The sequence below is a fragment of the Maniola hyperantus genome, chromosome 24 (genome assembly GCF_902806685.2).
Source record: "Maniola hyperantus chromosome 24, iAphHyp1.2, whole genome shotgun sequence".
Lineage (NCBI taxonomy): Eukaryota > Metazoa > Arthropoda > Insecta > Lepidoptera > Nymphalidae > Maniola > Maniola hyperantus.
In genome coordinates, this window is record NC_048559.1 from 3,152,767 (window position 1) to 3,168,960 (window position 16,194).

Here is a 16,194-nt window from a genome sequence, read left to right on the forward strand (position 1 = left end):
TGTGACTGGCTTAATTTCAGGTATTCTTGTTGCAACAATGCATTATATCCAATAGTGAGCGACTGTCGACCAATCAGAGGTGATTATGACCGTCACACTGTAGCTGTCATTTTACCGTAATTGAGCCCCTAGTTTGCGAATTCAAACTCAAATTATTTATTCAGAATAGGTAAAATTTTACGCTTACTGATGATCAAAATTTTAATTTGTAAGATGATATAGTGGTGATAATTAATACGTACCTACTTAAAACTAAAGCTACGAGGGTTCCAAACGTGTCCGGTCTGAGAAGAGCCCACAACAAACTAAATTTTTCTAAGAAAAGGACTATGGTCAATATAAATGGTTGAAATGAATAGTTAGCCACGGCTCTAAAACCACTATTTCACCATGTATAACCCGGGGGGGTGATTACGTAAAACTTTGCAGTAGCGACAGCAACGCGACAGCAGTAACAATGCGATTGTTCATTTGCCGTGTCTCTCTTCTTCTTCTTCTTATTTTGCTTTGTGGCTGTTGCTGTCTCTCTCTAGCCGGACGTTTGACACTTTTGACAGCAATGATCACGAGATTTACGCCTGTCGCAAGCCTGGCGTGAGATACGTAATTACCCCGCCGGCCGCGCCGGTGCGATGCGCCTTTATAAGCACTTCCTATAAATTGACCACCATCTCTCCGACTACAATGCCGTGTGTAAGCTAGCATTCCATTATGATTAGTATGGATTTTCGAACGTGCGAGGTAATCATAAACAAAATACCGTACGGTCTGACTCACTAACGGTCGCTACTGCTTCTTATTCAATTCTTTTATTTCTATTGATAAAGTATAATAATGGCGAGTTATTCAGGTATCTATGTATTAGGTTCGGTACCTACTTATTAATTCCTTTATTACTTTTTTCCTGATTTAGCATTGCTTTAGTAAATACCTGTACCTACGGAACCCTTCGTGTGCGAGTCCGACTCGCACTTGGCCGCTTTTTTTTTCCTTCCACTCTTTTTTAACTTAGAAATGCTAGCCTGAGATTTCAACCTGGGACCTTTGAACCTCCTAACCATTAGGCCATCATCAAGGCAATCCAAAACATAGAAAAAATAATTAATTTACCTGCCAATTAGGTACCATCAGTGCCCTTATTATAAATGCGAGTGTGTTTGTTTGTTGGTTTGTCCTTCAATCACGTCGCAACGGATTGACGTGATTTTTTTGCATGGGTATAGATAAAGTCCAGGAGAGTGACATAGACTACTTTTTATCCCGGAAAATCAAAGAGTTCCCACGGGATTTAAAAAAAATCTAATTCCACGCGGACGAAGTCGCGGGCATCAGCTAGTGACTAATAAATAAATGCTTTCAGTATGATGTTGCATCAAAATGTCTTTTAAATAAATGTTAATTCTATGAAAATGAGGTCAAAGGACCTGACAGTGGCATAACCTGGATATAACAGTAAATCGATTATTTATTATTTTGATCCTTCGAGCCTTCGGTCATTGACAGTCACGATTCACACCCAGCCGATAATTATATAACTATCTCATTTTCGTCTAAACTTTAAATAGTGAGGGCAAGTGAGAGGTAAAATCTCAACGGGACTTTTCATTTCTTGAAGAACTCAAGGACAAATGTACTGAGATTTCCCATACCTGTGTAAAAAAGAGATAGCGCTATTTAAATGATAAAGATGAAAATAGGCACTCGGTTCATAAGAAAAAGAATAGCGAAGTGTGCTGACGTAGCGCTTACGCCGCGAAAGTGCTTTTCCGTGTTCGATTTTTAAATAACTGTCAAGTTAACTTTTATTTTTTTTCTGAATAAGGTTATAGTTTTATTTTATTCAGTCTATATTCAGAGTGCTGACGTATTTTTTGTGTAGGTATTTAAAAATAGAATTCGCGAAATGATTACGTGGTGTGCGTCCACCGGTGCTTAGCTACCGTCACGAAAATTATCTGGAAAATTATCATTATTTTATAAACCTTGGTAAATGTAAATAAGAAGTTGATAAGCGATTATTATTAATTGTTGTGCGGAATTCGTGTTTTTGAATTTGGAACTTTTATTTTGTGGGTAAGTTTAAAAATTAAAAATGTTTTCATTTTAAATTTCTTTCAAGATCTCTACGTAAGCTTAAAAAATCTAATAGAAATGCGCTTCCATATCAAGCAATTCAATTTTTTTTTTCTAGTATACCTATCAATCGATTATTGATCTGTTAAGCAATGTTGACGCAAGTCAGTAACTGGATGGGTGACCGACTATGGAGGTCCAAGTTTGGCCTTTCGTTTCCTCCGGGCCTCGGAGAGCGCGTTAAGCCTTCGGTCCCGGTTATCATTTATCACTAACATCTGATAATATGTAATGTAACTGTAAACCCGAATCGAAATCTCGTTCTGTTAGTGAGTTGTATGTGGAAGAATCTGGGAAACTACCGCATTATTATCCTAATAGAACTCCTCGTCAACCAATCAGAGATGATTGCGATCGTGACATTGTACCTAGCTGTCATTCTCCCGCATTCGCGCAGCGGGATAAAGTAGCTTTAATGGTAAAACTTTGGTAAAAGAACTGTTAAAAAATTACGTAAAACCTGCATCAATCATTATTACAATCTCAATAATTGTTGTGATTGGCTGAATTTGTGCTTTTCTTGTTGCAACAATGCATTGCAGCCAATAGTGAGCGTGCGTCAACCAATAAGATGTGATTGCGATCGTGACATTGTAGCTGTCATCCTACCGCAATCGCGCAGCGGCTCAGTAGTTTCAGAGTTTATCGATTACAAACAAACACTTTGTAATATTAGCATAGACACTTAGACACACGCATCTTTATTCGTATCCGTTATCCGTATTCGTTTCGTATTCGTATACGAATCGCAAAAATACGAATGAGTGCACACGCGTACACACGTTTTGTAGGTATGCCGGCAACTTCGAATCGTATTTTCATGTCTCACGAAAACGATCTGAATACGAATGAGTGCACAAACGCCCTAAGGGTAAACCGTACTTTTGACATGATACCAACCTAGTTGACACGTAGAACAAATATGGCGAATGCGTTCTCAATGCGTTATAAATTCAAGACCTAGGTAGGTATTTAGGTACCTAGATCGTGGTATATATATTAAATAGGTAGTTACTTGTTCACTTATTGGTCACACAATAAATTGCAATGGTTTTGTTGTTATTCATCACTTTTCATGAAGTTGGTAAGTAAAAATGACCTTGTGATAATAATTATAATGTTACACCGATAAGCACAATTATTTAGGTGTCTACCTAAATACTTAGTGATTTTTCAATTCGAAGAAGTAGGTAGGTATATCTATACTGATACATAAAATTGAAGTGTCTGTCTATAATTTCGAAATAACTACCTCATAGGTATTAAGCTCATATGCACAGTTATTTGAACTGTACCATAACTGAATCACACGCTTATAAAATTTTTGTATGTCTCTCTGTGTGTTTGAACGGGCTCATCTTCGGAACGGCTGAACCTATTTTGACGAGACTTTCACAGACAAGTAGAGGATTAACCAAGGAGTAACATAGGCTCATTTTTAACCATCTTTTATGAAAGGAGGAGTTGTGTTTATCGCCCTATGTACACCGTTTTATGTATAAATAAACTTTGTGACATTGTCCCATAAAAAAATTGATTCCAACTCCTTAATCCTGATGCTGCAGGGGACCTGACCACCAAGACTGATAAAATTTACTATAGGTACCTTCATGCCGTATAGGTACAAAATAAGTTCTAAAAAAGTTAATTACGACAAATTTTTGCAGTATGTGTATAAGTTCAGTGTTTTGTTTACAAAAAAAACCGGCCAAGTGCGAGTTAGGCTCGCGCACCGAGGGTTCCGTAGTACAGTCGTATTTTTTCGACATTTTGCACAATAAATCAAAAACTATGATTCATAAAAATAAATAAAAATCTGTTTTAGAATCCACAGATGAAGCCCTTTCATATGATTCCCCACTTGATATAGTTATCTTACTTCGAAAATTGAAAATGCGAATTATTACAGACATAGACAGACAGACAGACAGACAGACAACAAAGTGATCCTATAAGGGTTCCGTTTTTCCTTTAAAATCCCTACAACCCTAAAAATGTTAATTACGACCACTTTTTGCAGTAAGTGTTTTGTTTATACAAAAACTCAAAACGGTAACAAATCATAGAAGTTTCTTATGGAATCATATGGAATAGCGGTCAGGTGGAAAGGCAAACGACCTGCCGAGTGACGTCACGCAGGTATACCGCTAGGAAGTTAGGCTCGACGTACACTTGGGAAAATTCCTCTTTTTTACACGACTCGACTGCCTAAAAAATCCGGGCAAGTGCGAGTCGGACTCGCATACGGAGGGTTCCGCACCATCGTTCAAAATATTATTACACTAGATTTACTTTTTCATTTTTTTTAATTTGTGGGACGGCATTTTCAAATTCCCCATCTTGGTTTTTTATTATTTGTTGCTACAGCGATAGCGGCAAGAATACATATTATTATGTGATCGCTTCTCTACCTATTATGGTTCATGAGATACAGCGCGCTGACAGACAGACGGACAGACAGCGGAAGAAGTATGTAAAGGAAATCAGATATACCCACTTGTGCATCTCTATATAGAAAAATGAATCACTAAATGTTGCTGATCGCAAATCTCGAGAACAGCTGAACCGATTTCGCTAATTCTTTTTTAATAATATTCCTTGAAGTACGAGGATGGTACGGAGAGAAAAATTTAAAAAATGCCTGAAAAAGAACCGACTGTTAGGCGGTACGAAGTTCACCGGCGCAGCTAGTTTATAATATTAGTATTCAGTATGGATATGTACCCAGTACTAAAGTGTTATGCTCATCGCTTATCTAAATTATTCCAAGTAGGTACGTAGATAGGTACTATTTACTTTTAACAAAAAAAAAACCATGAAAAACTCATTCTTTATCTAAAAAGTAATTACCTACCTGTATAATAATAGTTGACAATCTACTTAAAATGCGAAAGACACTCATAAGAAATTCCTAAAACATTACTCAGTTCTAATTTTTTTGCACATTTTAAACTTTATCTGTAGTCTGTCCGTACCTTTACGAATTCTTTTTTCGAATACAAAAATCGATGTTGGCGAAATCTATACTAGCAACCTGCCCGGCTTCGCCTATTATAATTTTCGTAGGGATCTCTATTTTTTTAAATAAAATATAGCCTATGTAGGTAGTTTGTACTGTGAAAGCATCCAGTTATGACTTATGTCGTAGGTATCTTTTAATAAAAACCGACTTCGTTACATAAACACTAAAAATTGAAAAATAATTTAATTTATTACCGAATATATTATGTATACAAGAGTTAATATAGTTCCATAATAATATTTTTTGGTGCCGGTGCCAATTAGCTTTAGCTGCGCGAATCGTCTAGACTTCATATTTTTATGGGACTCCACAATGGCACCTCATTGGTACCGACCCCAAAAAATATTATTATGGAACTATATTAACTCTTGTATACATAATATATTCGGTAATAAATTAAATTATTTTTCAATTTTTAGTGTTTATGTAACGAAGTCGGTTTTTATTTTTTTTGTAAAAAAATTTTATTTCACAATTTTTAGTGGCCCCATGAAATTATGCTATGACTGGTTAAAAATCTACTGTTTACTAAGCTATTACACTGATCGCGAGCAATTTACTCTTATCCGTTGAGGAGTTCCAGTATCTATCTTCGAAGATGTTCATCAGATCTTCACCAAATTGAAATGGGACCAACTTTGAAGTATACCCTTTCAAACAAAAAAAGAATTTTCAAAATCGGTCCAGGCGTTTTTGAGTAATCGGGGAACATACATAAAAAAAAAAAAAAAGATTCCGACGAATTGAGAACCTCCTCCTTTTTTTGAAGTCGGTTAAAAATAAGTGATTTACACATAGTACATGATTAACTTACGACTTTACTAATGTAAACACTCGTAAAGTAGGTATAGGTACCTACCCGAATTTGTTGTCAATTATTAATTACAGCTACCGTGTAATGGCGACCTAAAACAAAATGCTTAAAATCATTGCTTAAAATACATAAAATTGCAGTATTAATACAAAATGAGAACTCACTCGCCATTTTAACTGTATGTGTCAACTGTCATGTCACGACTCTAGTCCTTATTTTAAAGGTGAACAGTACAGTGCGACAAGGCTCTCTTGGCACTTGTATGACGTTGACAGGGAGGCGATGTTGGAGAACAAAGGCGACTATTCAAACAAGAACAAAGGGCTTGAGGGCAACGTTAGTTCCGGTCTTCGCCACGCGCCAAGATAGATAGCCTTTGGCTCTACCGCGGTTGTTTGACAGCTACAATGTCACGATCGCAATCATCTCTGATTGGTTAATGCTCGCTCACTATTGGCCACAATGCATTGTTGCAACAAGAATCGCACATATTCAGCCAATCAGATCAATTGAGATCGTAATAATGATTGATGCACGTTTTAGACAATCGCCCTACTGGTCACACTGTACTTTTGACATGACAGTTGACACGGAGTTAAAATGGCGAGCGAGAACTTAAAAATGCATTATACTTACCTTTGACTATTGTTCAGATAATGTATGTTACATACCTACCTAACTTATCCCACCCCATTCAAGCGTGAATCAGACCTTTTCTAGCGAAACTTAAGACATATTTTCTTTCCTTGTGTCACAATACTTTTCTAAGGGTGCAAGAAGCAGCAAGACTGTATAGAGCAAAGAGAGGAAAACAACAAGATGTGTTAGGAGACAGATTGGTAGAGACAAAGAAGTGTTTTTTGGATGCTCTCCACCCTGCGCAAGAGATAGGCATTGACTACGTTAAACTAGAGGACATATCGGATCCCTCTGTTGGGAAGAGCGACCGGGAAGGGCTGCAAATATTCACGGATGGTAGCAAGATCGGCGGCAAGGTCGGCGCAGCTCTGGTGTACTGGAGAGATGGTATTGAAACCGGAAAAAAGAAATTCCTTTTGGAATCGTACTGCTCAGTATACCAGGCCGAAATGTATGCGCTGTACCGAGCCACCGATGTTGCTATCAAATGCAAAGACAAGCAGATAAACATTTATAGTGACTCAAAATCATCTTTGGAAACTATTCAAAATTTAAAATCTTATCACCCATTGGCATTCGAAATTAGACAAAATTTGAAAAAATTAAAAGATAAACAAAAAATAATTAGACTCTTCTGGATTAGGGCTCACGTCGGGGTCGAGGGCAATGAAAGAGCCGACCAGTTAGCTAAAGAAGCAGCAATAACTAAAAAGACAGCCCCCGACTACGACGCGTGCCCTATATCCTTTATCAAAAGACATATCAGATACGAAACCGTGAAAATTTGGCAACATAGATATAAAATAACTGAAAAGGCTGCAGTCACCAAGTCGTTCTTCCCAACAGTGGAAGGAGCTAATGCGATCTTGCGCAGGTTAACACTAACACCAGCTCTTGTTCAAGTGTTCAGTGGGCATGGCGGGTTTTCGGAGTACCTGCACAGGTTCAAGTGCAAGGAGGGTCCTGGCTGTGTCTGCGATGAGACTGTCGATGAGTCGATTTTACATCTACTCATCGACTGTCCGCAGCACAGCAGAATACGTGAGGACCTACACCAGCAAATACAAATAGAACTGTGCAGGGGCTCTATCCCCGCCATACTGGAGAGCACGGCAAGCCGGCAAATATTCTTAGAATTTTGCTTGAAAATTGCGAGAATAGTCATTGAAAGGAACAGAACCAGATAATAAAGGTCCAATGTTGTTTTATATTATAAGAATACATAAACTAACATGGACAGAAATTGCATGGTTCTGTTCCTTTCACCTTGCATAAAATGACACTTCTGTCAACAAATAAAATTAAATAAATAAATTAAATAAATAACAAATTAGTGTAATTCAAAATTTATAAAGTCTAAAAAAGTCTCTGACATCTTGTCAGGGGAGCGGTGACACTTGTCATAGCGACAAGTAATAAAAAAAAAAAAAAAAAAAAAAAAAAAAAAAATACTTTTCTAGAAACTTTGGTTGACAGAATAGCTAGAGTAGGTAGGTATTTTTGCTACATGATTCAAGCAGGAATGCCGAGGATCGTGTGTGGTGGCGCGCTCTTGGGAAGGCCTACGTCCAGCAGTGATTGATTACCGCTTGGGGTTGAATTTCCAAAATTCCTTTCTTAGCGGATGTCTACACCATAATAGTATCTGCATGCCCATCCCGATCAGTCAAGTAGTTAGAGATGTGCGTTGATAGATCAGTCAGTCAGTCAGCTTTTCCTTTTACATACAGACTAATGAATAAAAGATTGGTAAAATTACTTCACGCATCACTTCTATTCTATTTCACAAGAATTTTCTGGTCATAATTTAAAGCGAAATCGCATATAAATAAAGTACGGTCTGCGAAAAAATATGTTAAGCGATTTGCTCTTATCTTTACACGATAAGTGTTTTTAAGTTATGGGTGGAAAACCACATCTCGAATAGTTTTCTCTTGATATTATTATATAAATTTTCATGCACCGAGCGCTGCTGTGACGAATTGTATCGTGTTCGAAACCTATAGAATTTTGTATAGAAGCAGGCGTTATTTTGCGGAAATCTATGGTAGGTGCTTATACCTACAATGAACTTAACTTGCTATAATCCGTTGAAACAGATCAAATCTGTATGGTGCAACATGCAGCATGCGATATGCACCGCCCACCCTTCCACTGCTTAACATGCAGGACAAGCCAGCCACCGACTGAAATGCCAGATAATGAATGACGGAAATCGAACTATACGTCTATTACAAAAATCCGAAAAGCTAGAGATGCGTTCCTGAGATTGAACCCCCGACCTCCACCTTCACCACTAGGTGTCACGGTTAGTCATCACCGTGGTCAGCACTTTACTACTACTGCTGGACATAGGTCTCTTGTAGGGATATCCACACGCCACGGTCTTGCGCCGCCTGGATCCAGCGGCTCCCTGCGACTCGTCTGATGTCGTCCGTTCACCTTGTAGGGGTCTTCCGGTGCAAGGTCGCCATTCCAGCACCTTGGGGCCCCAACGTCTACCGGTTGTACGAACTATGTGCCCTGCCCATTGCCACTTCAGCTTCGCAACCCGTTGAGCTATGTCGGTTACTCTAGTTTTCCTACGGATCTCCTCATTTCTATCTCCTCATTCAACAAAGTATAATTATTTATTATTAATCCTCGAGCTCGTATACCAAAATAAAAGGTACGCAATAACAATAAAAACTTCTCACTTTTTCAGATCCAAAAATGGCGAAAATAACATTAGTCCTACTTATTTGCCAAATCCTAAGTCTTCCAATACTAAGTAACGGGAATGATGACAATCCCTTACTGGAGCTTGCGTCGTCATTCCTGCAGAATATGGGAGAAGGTGGCAATGACAAGATGGAAGGGCTTGCCGCGATAGGCAATATGGTTGGGACGCTGATGCAAGGGGACAATGCTAAAAACTTGGGATCGATGCTGGGACAGGATGGTGGGAACACCGGTGATGTTTTGTCTAGTAAGTGTTCCATATGCGTGAAAATCAGTACCCTTAATATAAACCAGCTGAAGCTCGCGACTTCGTACGCGTGGATTTAGATTTTTTAAAATCCCGTGGGAACTCTTTGATTTTCCGGGATAAAAGTAGCCTATGTCACTCTCCAGGTCTTTATCTATACACATGCAAAAATCCCGTCAATCCGTTGCACCAAACCAACAAACCAACAAACAGACACACTTTCGCATAGACATAGGCTACTTTTTATCCCGGAAAATCAACCACGGGATTCCCACGGGATTTTTTAAAAACCTATATCCACGCGAACGAAGTCGCGGAAATCAGCTAGAAAAATAATATGATACCTGAATTCTTTTTTCAGGTCTGGGCAGTCTACTAGGAGGTCAGGATGGCAAAATCAATCCATCCCTGGTTGGCTCAATGGTGTCAATGTTCGCTAGCCAGATGGGCTCGAACGGAGACACGCCCCGGCGGGAGAAACGGCAGACCAAAGAGAACAACATGGAGAATTTACTGAGCGTGGTGTCAGGTATGTTCATTTTAGTTCTTTAACATTCACCATCATCATCACCAACCGATAGACGTCTCTTGACAATAAATAATATTTTGCATTAAGATGAAAATTTCGTGCTCGCTTCGCTTGCATTAAAATGTTTGTTCTTCCGCTATCGTCCCTCGATCAAAGATTTATTTGTAACCATTTCATTTTCAGGTCTAGGTGGCTTATTAGGTGGCCAAGATGGAAAGATCGACCCTTCCCTCGTAGGATCAGTCGTATCAATGTTCGCTCAACAGATGTCGTCGAATGGCGATCAGAACCAGCGCCAGAAACGACAAGCAAACCAAGAATCCAACGACGTTAACATGGACAGTCTGTTAAACATGGCTTCAGGGTTTCTAGGCAATAAAAACGTTGCCGGTATGATGCCAATGATCATGAACACTCTAAACTCGTTCTCTGAAGACGAAGCGAATAAGAGAGCTGATGAGCATAAAGATCACGCGTCCTTCCTACCCCCATTTTTAGAGAAGGCTCACTTATATTGGGATGTATTTATCAATTCGCAATTAGGGAAAACTATCTGGGAGAAGTCTGGGTTTAAGAAAGCCACGAAATCATTTATGGGACCAGATGGAAAGCTCAGTTTCGAGTTGATGTTCAAGAGTTTCGAGAACCAGTCGTTTAGACGACACTGGATTAAAGCAGTTGCGAAGTATTTGACTGATATGGTGGTACATATCGCTAAACCGGAAGTGTATCAGAGGTAAGCGAATTTTCTTTTTCACATTTTCTTCCGCAACATGACTAAAGCTTATATATTGCATGCTTGCGACTCCGTCCGCATGGACTACACAAATTTCAAACCACTATTTCACCCCCTTAGGGGTTGAATTTTCAAAAATCCTTTCTTAGCCGATGCCTACGTCGTAATACTGCATGACAAATTTCAGCCCGATCCGCCCAGTAGTTTGAGCTTTTCCTTTTATATATTTAGAAGATAGCCACCAAGCGAGGAATACTAAGTAAACGTACCTATTACGATTTTCAGGTACCTATCCTCAACCCAGTACATAATAAACAGTTTCCTGGACTCTCAGGGTCTGCCCAAGACGACGCACTTCAACGTGAATAATCCAGAAAAATCCATCTCCACATTGACCAATTATGTGCTGAAGAAGTACCTAGATATGGACACGGATGTCTCGGACTATGTTAAGCCAGCTATGGACTATATAAAAGTAAGTTTAAAAAAAGGCAACAATATTAAAAGTCGTGTCTGCCAAGAAAAGGGAATCAAAACCTATAGGGTATTTCCTAGTATATAGACCTATTATGAAAGGCAGGTAGCGAGGTGTTATTTATGGCAGAAGTGAAAGAAAAATCCGAAAACAATCAATTTGTGGTTACATCACAAAAAAACCGGCCAAGTGCGAGTCAGGCTCGCGCACCGAGGGTTCCATACTACTACAGTCTTATTTTTTCGACATTTTGCACGATAAATCAAAAACTATTATGCATAAAAATAAATAAAAATCTGTTTTAGAATGTACAGGTAAACTTTCATATGATACCCCACTTGGCATAGTTATCTTACTTTGAAAATTGAAAATACTATTTATATTTTGTTCATGATCACGTTTTAGTTTTTTTTTGTGATGAATTCAATTTTCTACTCGATTTTCCAGCAAATCCTAAAAATGGCGCAATCTGCCTCCCAGTCGTTCGCCAACCGAGCTGACTACCACGCCGTCGCGGACAGACTCACAGACACCCTCAACCTTGAAGTCATCGAGCCTGTTCTCCGAGTCTACAGGGCCTACAAGCACTCCATCGAAGCTCCACACTGCCAGGAACATCTCATGTGCGTCGTGAACAGGCACCATGACCAGGATAAACATGGCGAGTACCTCCATTCAATCTGAACAACGTATTCCAAGCAACTGCGCCTTCCGTATTCTTCAAAGTAAGACAGAAAAGGCACCATCTAGGCAAGCACGTCTCTTCGTAAAAGGTAATTGCTTGATTCCACGCGGTGGCTGACACTAACACACTCACTCAATCAATCAAACACTCACTCATTCACTCTCTCACTCACTCACACATTAACGCACTCACTCACTTACTCACTCACTCACTCATTCATTTAACCTGGCCATCAATTCAAGTCATCAAGCCCGTTCTCCGAGTCTACAGGGCCTACGAGCACTCCATCAAAGCTCCACACTGCCAGGAACATCTCATGTGCGTCGTGAACAGGCACCACGACCAGGATAAATACGGTGAGTACCTCCATCCATACTTCACACCACCGATCCTCATCAAATACTTCATTTGTTCATCTTTTCATCCATCCATCATACTGGGCGTAAGCGTTGGTAGCGTATCCAAGCAACTTCGCCTTCCGTATTCTTTTAAGTAAAACATAAAAGACACCTTAGTAGGTGTCTAGATTCTAGAGACAAGCGTGTCTCTCCATAAAGTATAAACCTGGTCATTGCTTCCACGCGGTGGCCAACGTTAACACACTCACTCAATGACTCACTCATTCACTCACTAAACCTGGCCATCAATTCAAGTCATCAAACCCGTTCTTCGACTCCACAGGGCCTACAAGCACTCTATAAAATCTCCACACTGCCAGGAACATCTCATGTGCGTCGTGAACAGGCGCCACGCAGGATAAACACGGTGAAACAATGAATCCTTGCTCCGAACAGACCCTACAAACACTTCATACAAGCCTCACACTGTCAGAAATGAGTGAAGGACATGGGCCCTATTGATTGACTGTCGTCTTCAGGATATCTATGCAAAAAATCGCAGCGTGATTAAAAACTAGACCAACGAGGCAGTGAAGACTGTAACACCTGTAACATGATATTTGCAGGTCTGCCAGGCTTCAAAGCCGGCCTAACCAAGCTGAGCAGTCTGGTCGCATCGGCGGCGCTGAGCTTCCAAAACGGCAAAGGGTTCTGGGATCTCTACAATGCTATACAGAGCGATGTCAACTGTGATGTAAGTATACGCTGTATGATATCTTCTTCTTGAAATGCCGTCTCCTATCGGAGGTTGGCAATCATTAAGTAGGGTTATATTATATCTGCACCTTGGACACTGCTGCGCGGAAAACAGATCGGGTACTCTTTCCGTACCATTGGCGTAAATTCTTTAGCCACGATGTTCTTTTGTCACCTATTTTCACCTGAATAATGAATTGAGTATAATATACTAGCTGATCCCCGCGGCTTCGCCCACGTAGATTTAGGTTTTTAAAGATCCCGTATAGCCTATGTCACTCAGGAATAATGTAGCTTTCTACTGGTGAAAGAATTTTTAAAATCCCCCCTACAAACAAACTTAACGACATCGGGCCGTGCAGCAGAAATCGTAATATTTTAATTTCGCCATAACTTCAAAACCAAACGTCCAATTTTAATTATTCAAAGACCAAATATTATCTCATTATCTCCATAAACTGTTCTTAGTGATGAAATCATTTATTTTGATAAGGATTAATAGCATGAGTAAAATAAACGCGTTTAAATGTAGTCCAAAAAAATTCAAGATTTTTAAATAAAAAAATGGTTGCTGTGCCTCACTCGACATAGATGGGTATAGTGTGTCGCGGACTTTTTTGTAGATATTTATAAGATCTACAATTAATTAGAACATTTTATGGTTCTATCTTTTATAGTTTAGGCAGCGTACGCAAAATAAGTAACTTTTCTGGTTGATTTTTTACACCTTGTGTCCGAAAAACCCAAATATCTTACGGAACCCTATTTTTTTCCAAAATAAAATATAGCCTATGTTACTCGTGGATAATGTAGCTTTCGAATGGTGAAAGAATTTTTAAAATCGGTCCAGTAGTTTTTGAGCCTATTCAGTACAAACAAACAAACAAAGTTTTCCTCTTTATAATATTAGTGTAGACTACTTAGGGATAATATACTACTTAGGGTGCTATTTTGAAACCGAGAGACCTATACCTAATGTCAGATTTTGCTATAAATCGGTATTCTACAGAACATATTTCGGAGAGTGTGCCGAAGAACTTTTCAACCTGGTTCCTCGTTCACCCTTCTACTATCGTACTCAGGCCCATCTTTCCCACTGGGCACTCTGGGCACATGCCTAGGGCCCGCGATAAATAGGGGCCCACTAGTCCCTGCCAGAATCACTAAACCGACCGACCGATATTTTATTAACGAAAAACATATTTATTTCGATAAAATCAAAGGTCAAAAAGGCCCACTCAAACAGAGGACCATAGAGATAGTTAACTATAGTCAAGACTGACTTATATTCGATCCTTCTTGTTTACCCCCGACCCACTACTCTGTCATGGTCATAGGGGCCCAATTATTCTAATGTGCCCAGGGCCCTCCAATAGGTTAAAGATGGCCCTGATCGTAATGCAAGGCATCACCAAGTTCTGCACCCGTACCTACGTAGTCGAAATTCCACGGATACGTACCAAGCGATTTGCCTCGCCCTCTTCATTTCTTATCCGAACCGCTAAGATTTGGAACACCCTTCCAGCAACAGTTTTCCCCTCCAATTATAATATGGGTACCTTCAAGTCGAGAGGGAATAGGCATCTTCTAGACAAGCGCGCTCGATCTTAGGCTACATCATCACTTGCCACCGTTTAATTGCAGCCAAGCGCTAGTCTATAAATTTAAAAAAAATCTCTACCGAATTAGCACCAACAAATGACCAATGTTAATAATATTGTTCCATGTGTAGAATAAAATAATTTACATATTTTCAGGCCAAATATCCCGCGGATTGCGCGGCTTTCCACGAGCACGAAATGAAAGTTACTACGGAAGTGTACCATAGCGAGCTCTAAATAAAGTTTATTTTCATTTATATCAAAGTGCATTTCATTAAAGTGCAGGCACATTACTGTGTTGGGGCTTACAAAACCGGTTTAGAAGTGACGACAGACTAGTGTGCATGTCTTCCATAGATATAGGATATAGGTAGTTTTAGTATATGCAAAACCTAAAAATAGTTGTTCAGAATCCCTAACAGAATCTGTTGCAATCATTTTTACAATAATATGTTATTTTGACCAAAAAATACTTTAAAATCCTGCAAGTTTAGACACCTAGTTGCATGACCGCATGCACCAGCTGATTTGAGCCGCGCAAGCGGGAATCTCGTTCGCTAACAGCCGCTCGCTTGGGGTGACCATGTTTTTGCGATGACAACGACTCAACACAACAAGCTTATAACTTCGTAAATTTTCATTAAATATTTTGGAAATTTCGTATATTAACCTAAGCATATTATTGATGTATAAATATTAGTATTTCGGTTTAAGCGTTAACTAAACTTGTTGTGTATACAAAATAAATGCCGTCCTAACAAATGAGCTAGTGATGTGACCCTGAACTACTCGAAGGTAAAAAGAGCTGATGATACAGATTTGTGGTTCATTTAAATATCTAATTAACTACCTAAAATAGTTATATACTTACCGCCGTACTCAGAGTCGCTAATCGTTACTTAAGATGGAGTTAAAACGAGACATTTAGGTATGTGAGAGATATAGCTCTGTCTCGCTTTAACTAAACTTAAGTAACGATTAAGTGGCTCAGAGTACGGCGGAAGTGAGTTCATATCTAAAGAAATACTTTAACATAGCGACAATTAATTTTAATTAATTGTATAAGTTATAATTAATGTTATGTGATCGTTCGATTTTGAATTTATTAATTTATGGAATGTATATTTTTAAGATCGACTGATTTTGTCACTTAATAATATAATTATAAGTTTTTTGCTGGACTTGGTGCTAACGTTTCTTTTGCAATATTAATTATGCAAAAATAAGTTTTCCTTTTATACTTACTTATTTAGAAAAATCTGAAGGGGTCAATCTGTTTATCTTATAATAAAGAAACTTTAATATTAAATTGATGGTCCCATACAAAAATTATAATGATTCGTAGATATTTATACCGAATATGTAAACGATAATTTAATTCCTATGTATTGTTAAAACTATGTAAATATTAAACAATAAATATTAGATATTACTTATTATTTAATTAATAATATGGGAATTTATTAGGTGTTTAAATAAAATACTTTGTGTTGTGGAA

General features: G+C 38.8%; 2 protein-coding genes across 2 annotated transcripts; both read left to right on the forward strand.

The window, feature by feature from the left end:
• The first annotated feature begins 1,718 nt into the window (after positions 1-1,718).
• LOC117993537 (uncharacterized) lies at positions 1,719-14,954 on the forward strand. Its single transcript, XM_069507031.1, has 8 exons — positions 1,719-2,073; positions 9,313-9,576; positions 9,938-10,105; positions 10,289-10,841; positions 11,127-11,316; positions 11,764-11,977; positions 12,966-13,093; positions 14,853-14,954. Exons 2-8 carry the CDS (start codon positions 9,321-9,323, stop codon positions 14,931-14,933), a joined length of 1,590 nt encoding a protein of 529 aa, XP_069363132.1. The 5' UTR covers positions 1,719-2,073; positions 9,313-9,320; the 3' UTR covers positions 14,934-14,954.
• Positions 4,771-7,795, forward strand: LOC138404013 (uncharacterized). The gene is made up of 2 exons (XM_069506743.1): positions 4,771-4,799; positions 6,739-7,795. The coding sequence occupies exons 1-2, from the start codon at positions 4,771-4,773 to the stop codon at positions 7,793-7,795; spliced, it is 1,086 nt and encodes a 361-aa protein (XP_069362844.1).
• Positions 14,955-16,194: the final 1,240 nt, after the last annotated feature.

Excerpts from the sequence above, each read along its gene's own strand:
- LOC138404013 (XM_069506743.1), top strand. The coding sequence starts at position 4,771 with ATGCCTGAAAAAGAACCGACTGTTAGGCG. Across the intron at positions 4,800-6,738 it reads AAAGAACCGACTGTTAGGCG|GGTGCAAGAAGCAGCAAGAC; the intron begins GTACGAAGTTCA and ends TACTTTTCTAAG.
- LOC117993537 (XM_069507031.1), top strand. The coding sequence starts at position 9,321 with ATGGCGAAAATAACATTAGTCCTACTTATTTGCCAAATCCTAAGTCTT. Across the intron at positions 9,577-9,937 it reads CACCGGTGATGTTTTGTCTA|GTCTGGGCAGTCTACTAGGA; the intron begins GTAAGTGTTCCA and ends TTCTTTTTTCAG. Across the intron at positions 11,978-12,965 it reads CCATGACCAGGATAAACATG|GTCTGCCAGGCTTCAAAGCC; the intron begins GCGAGTACCTCC and ends TGATATTTGCAG.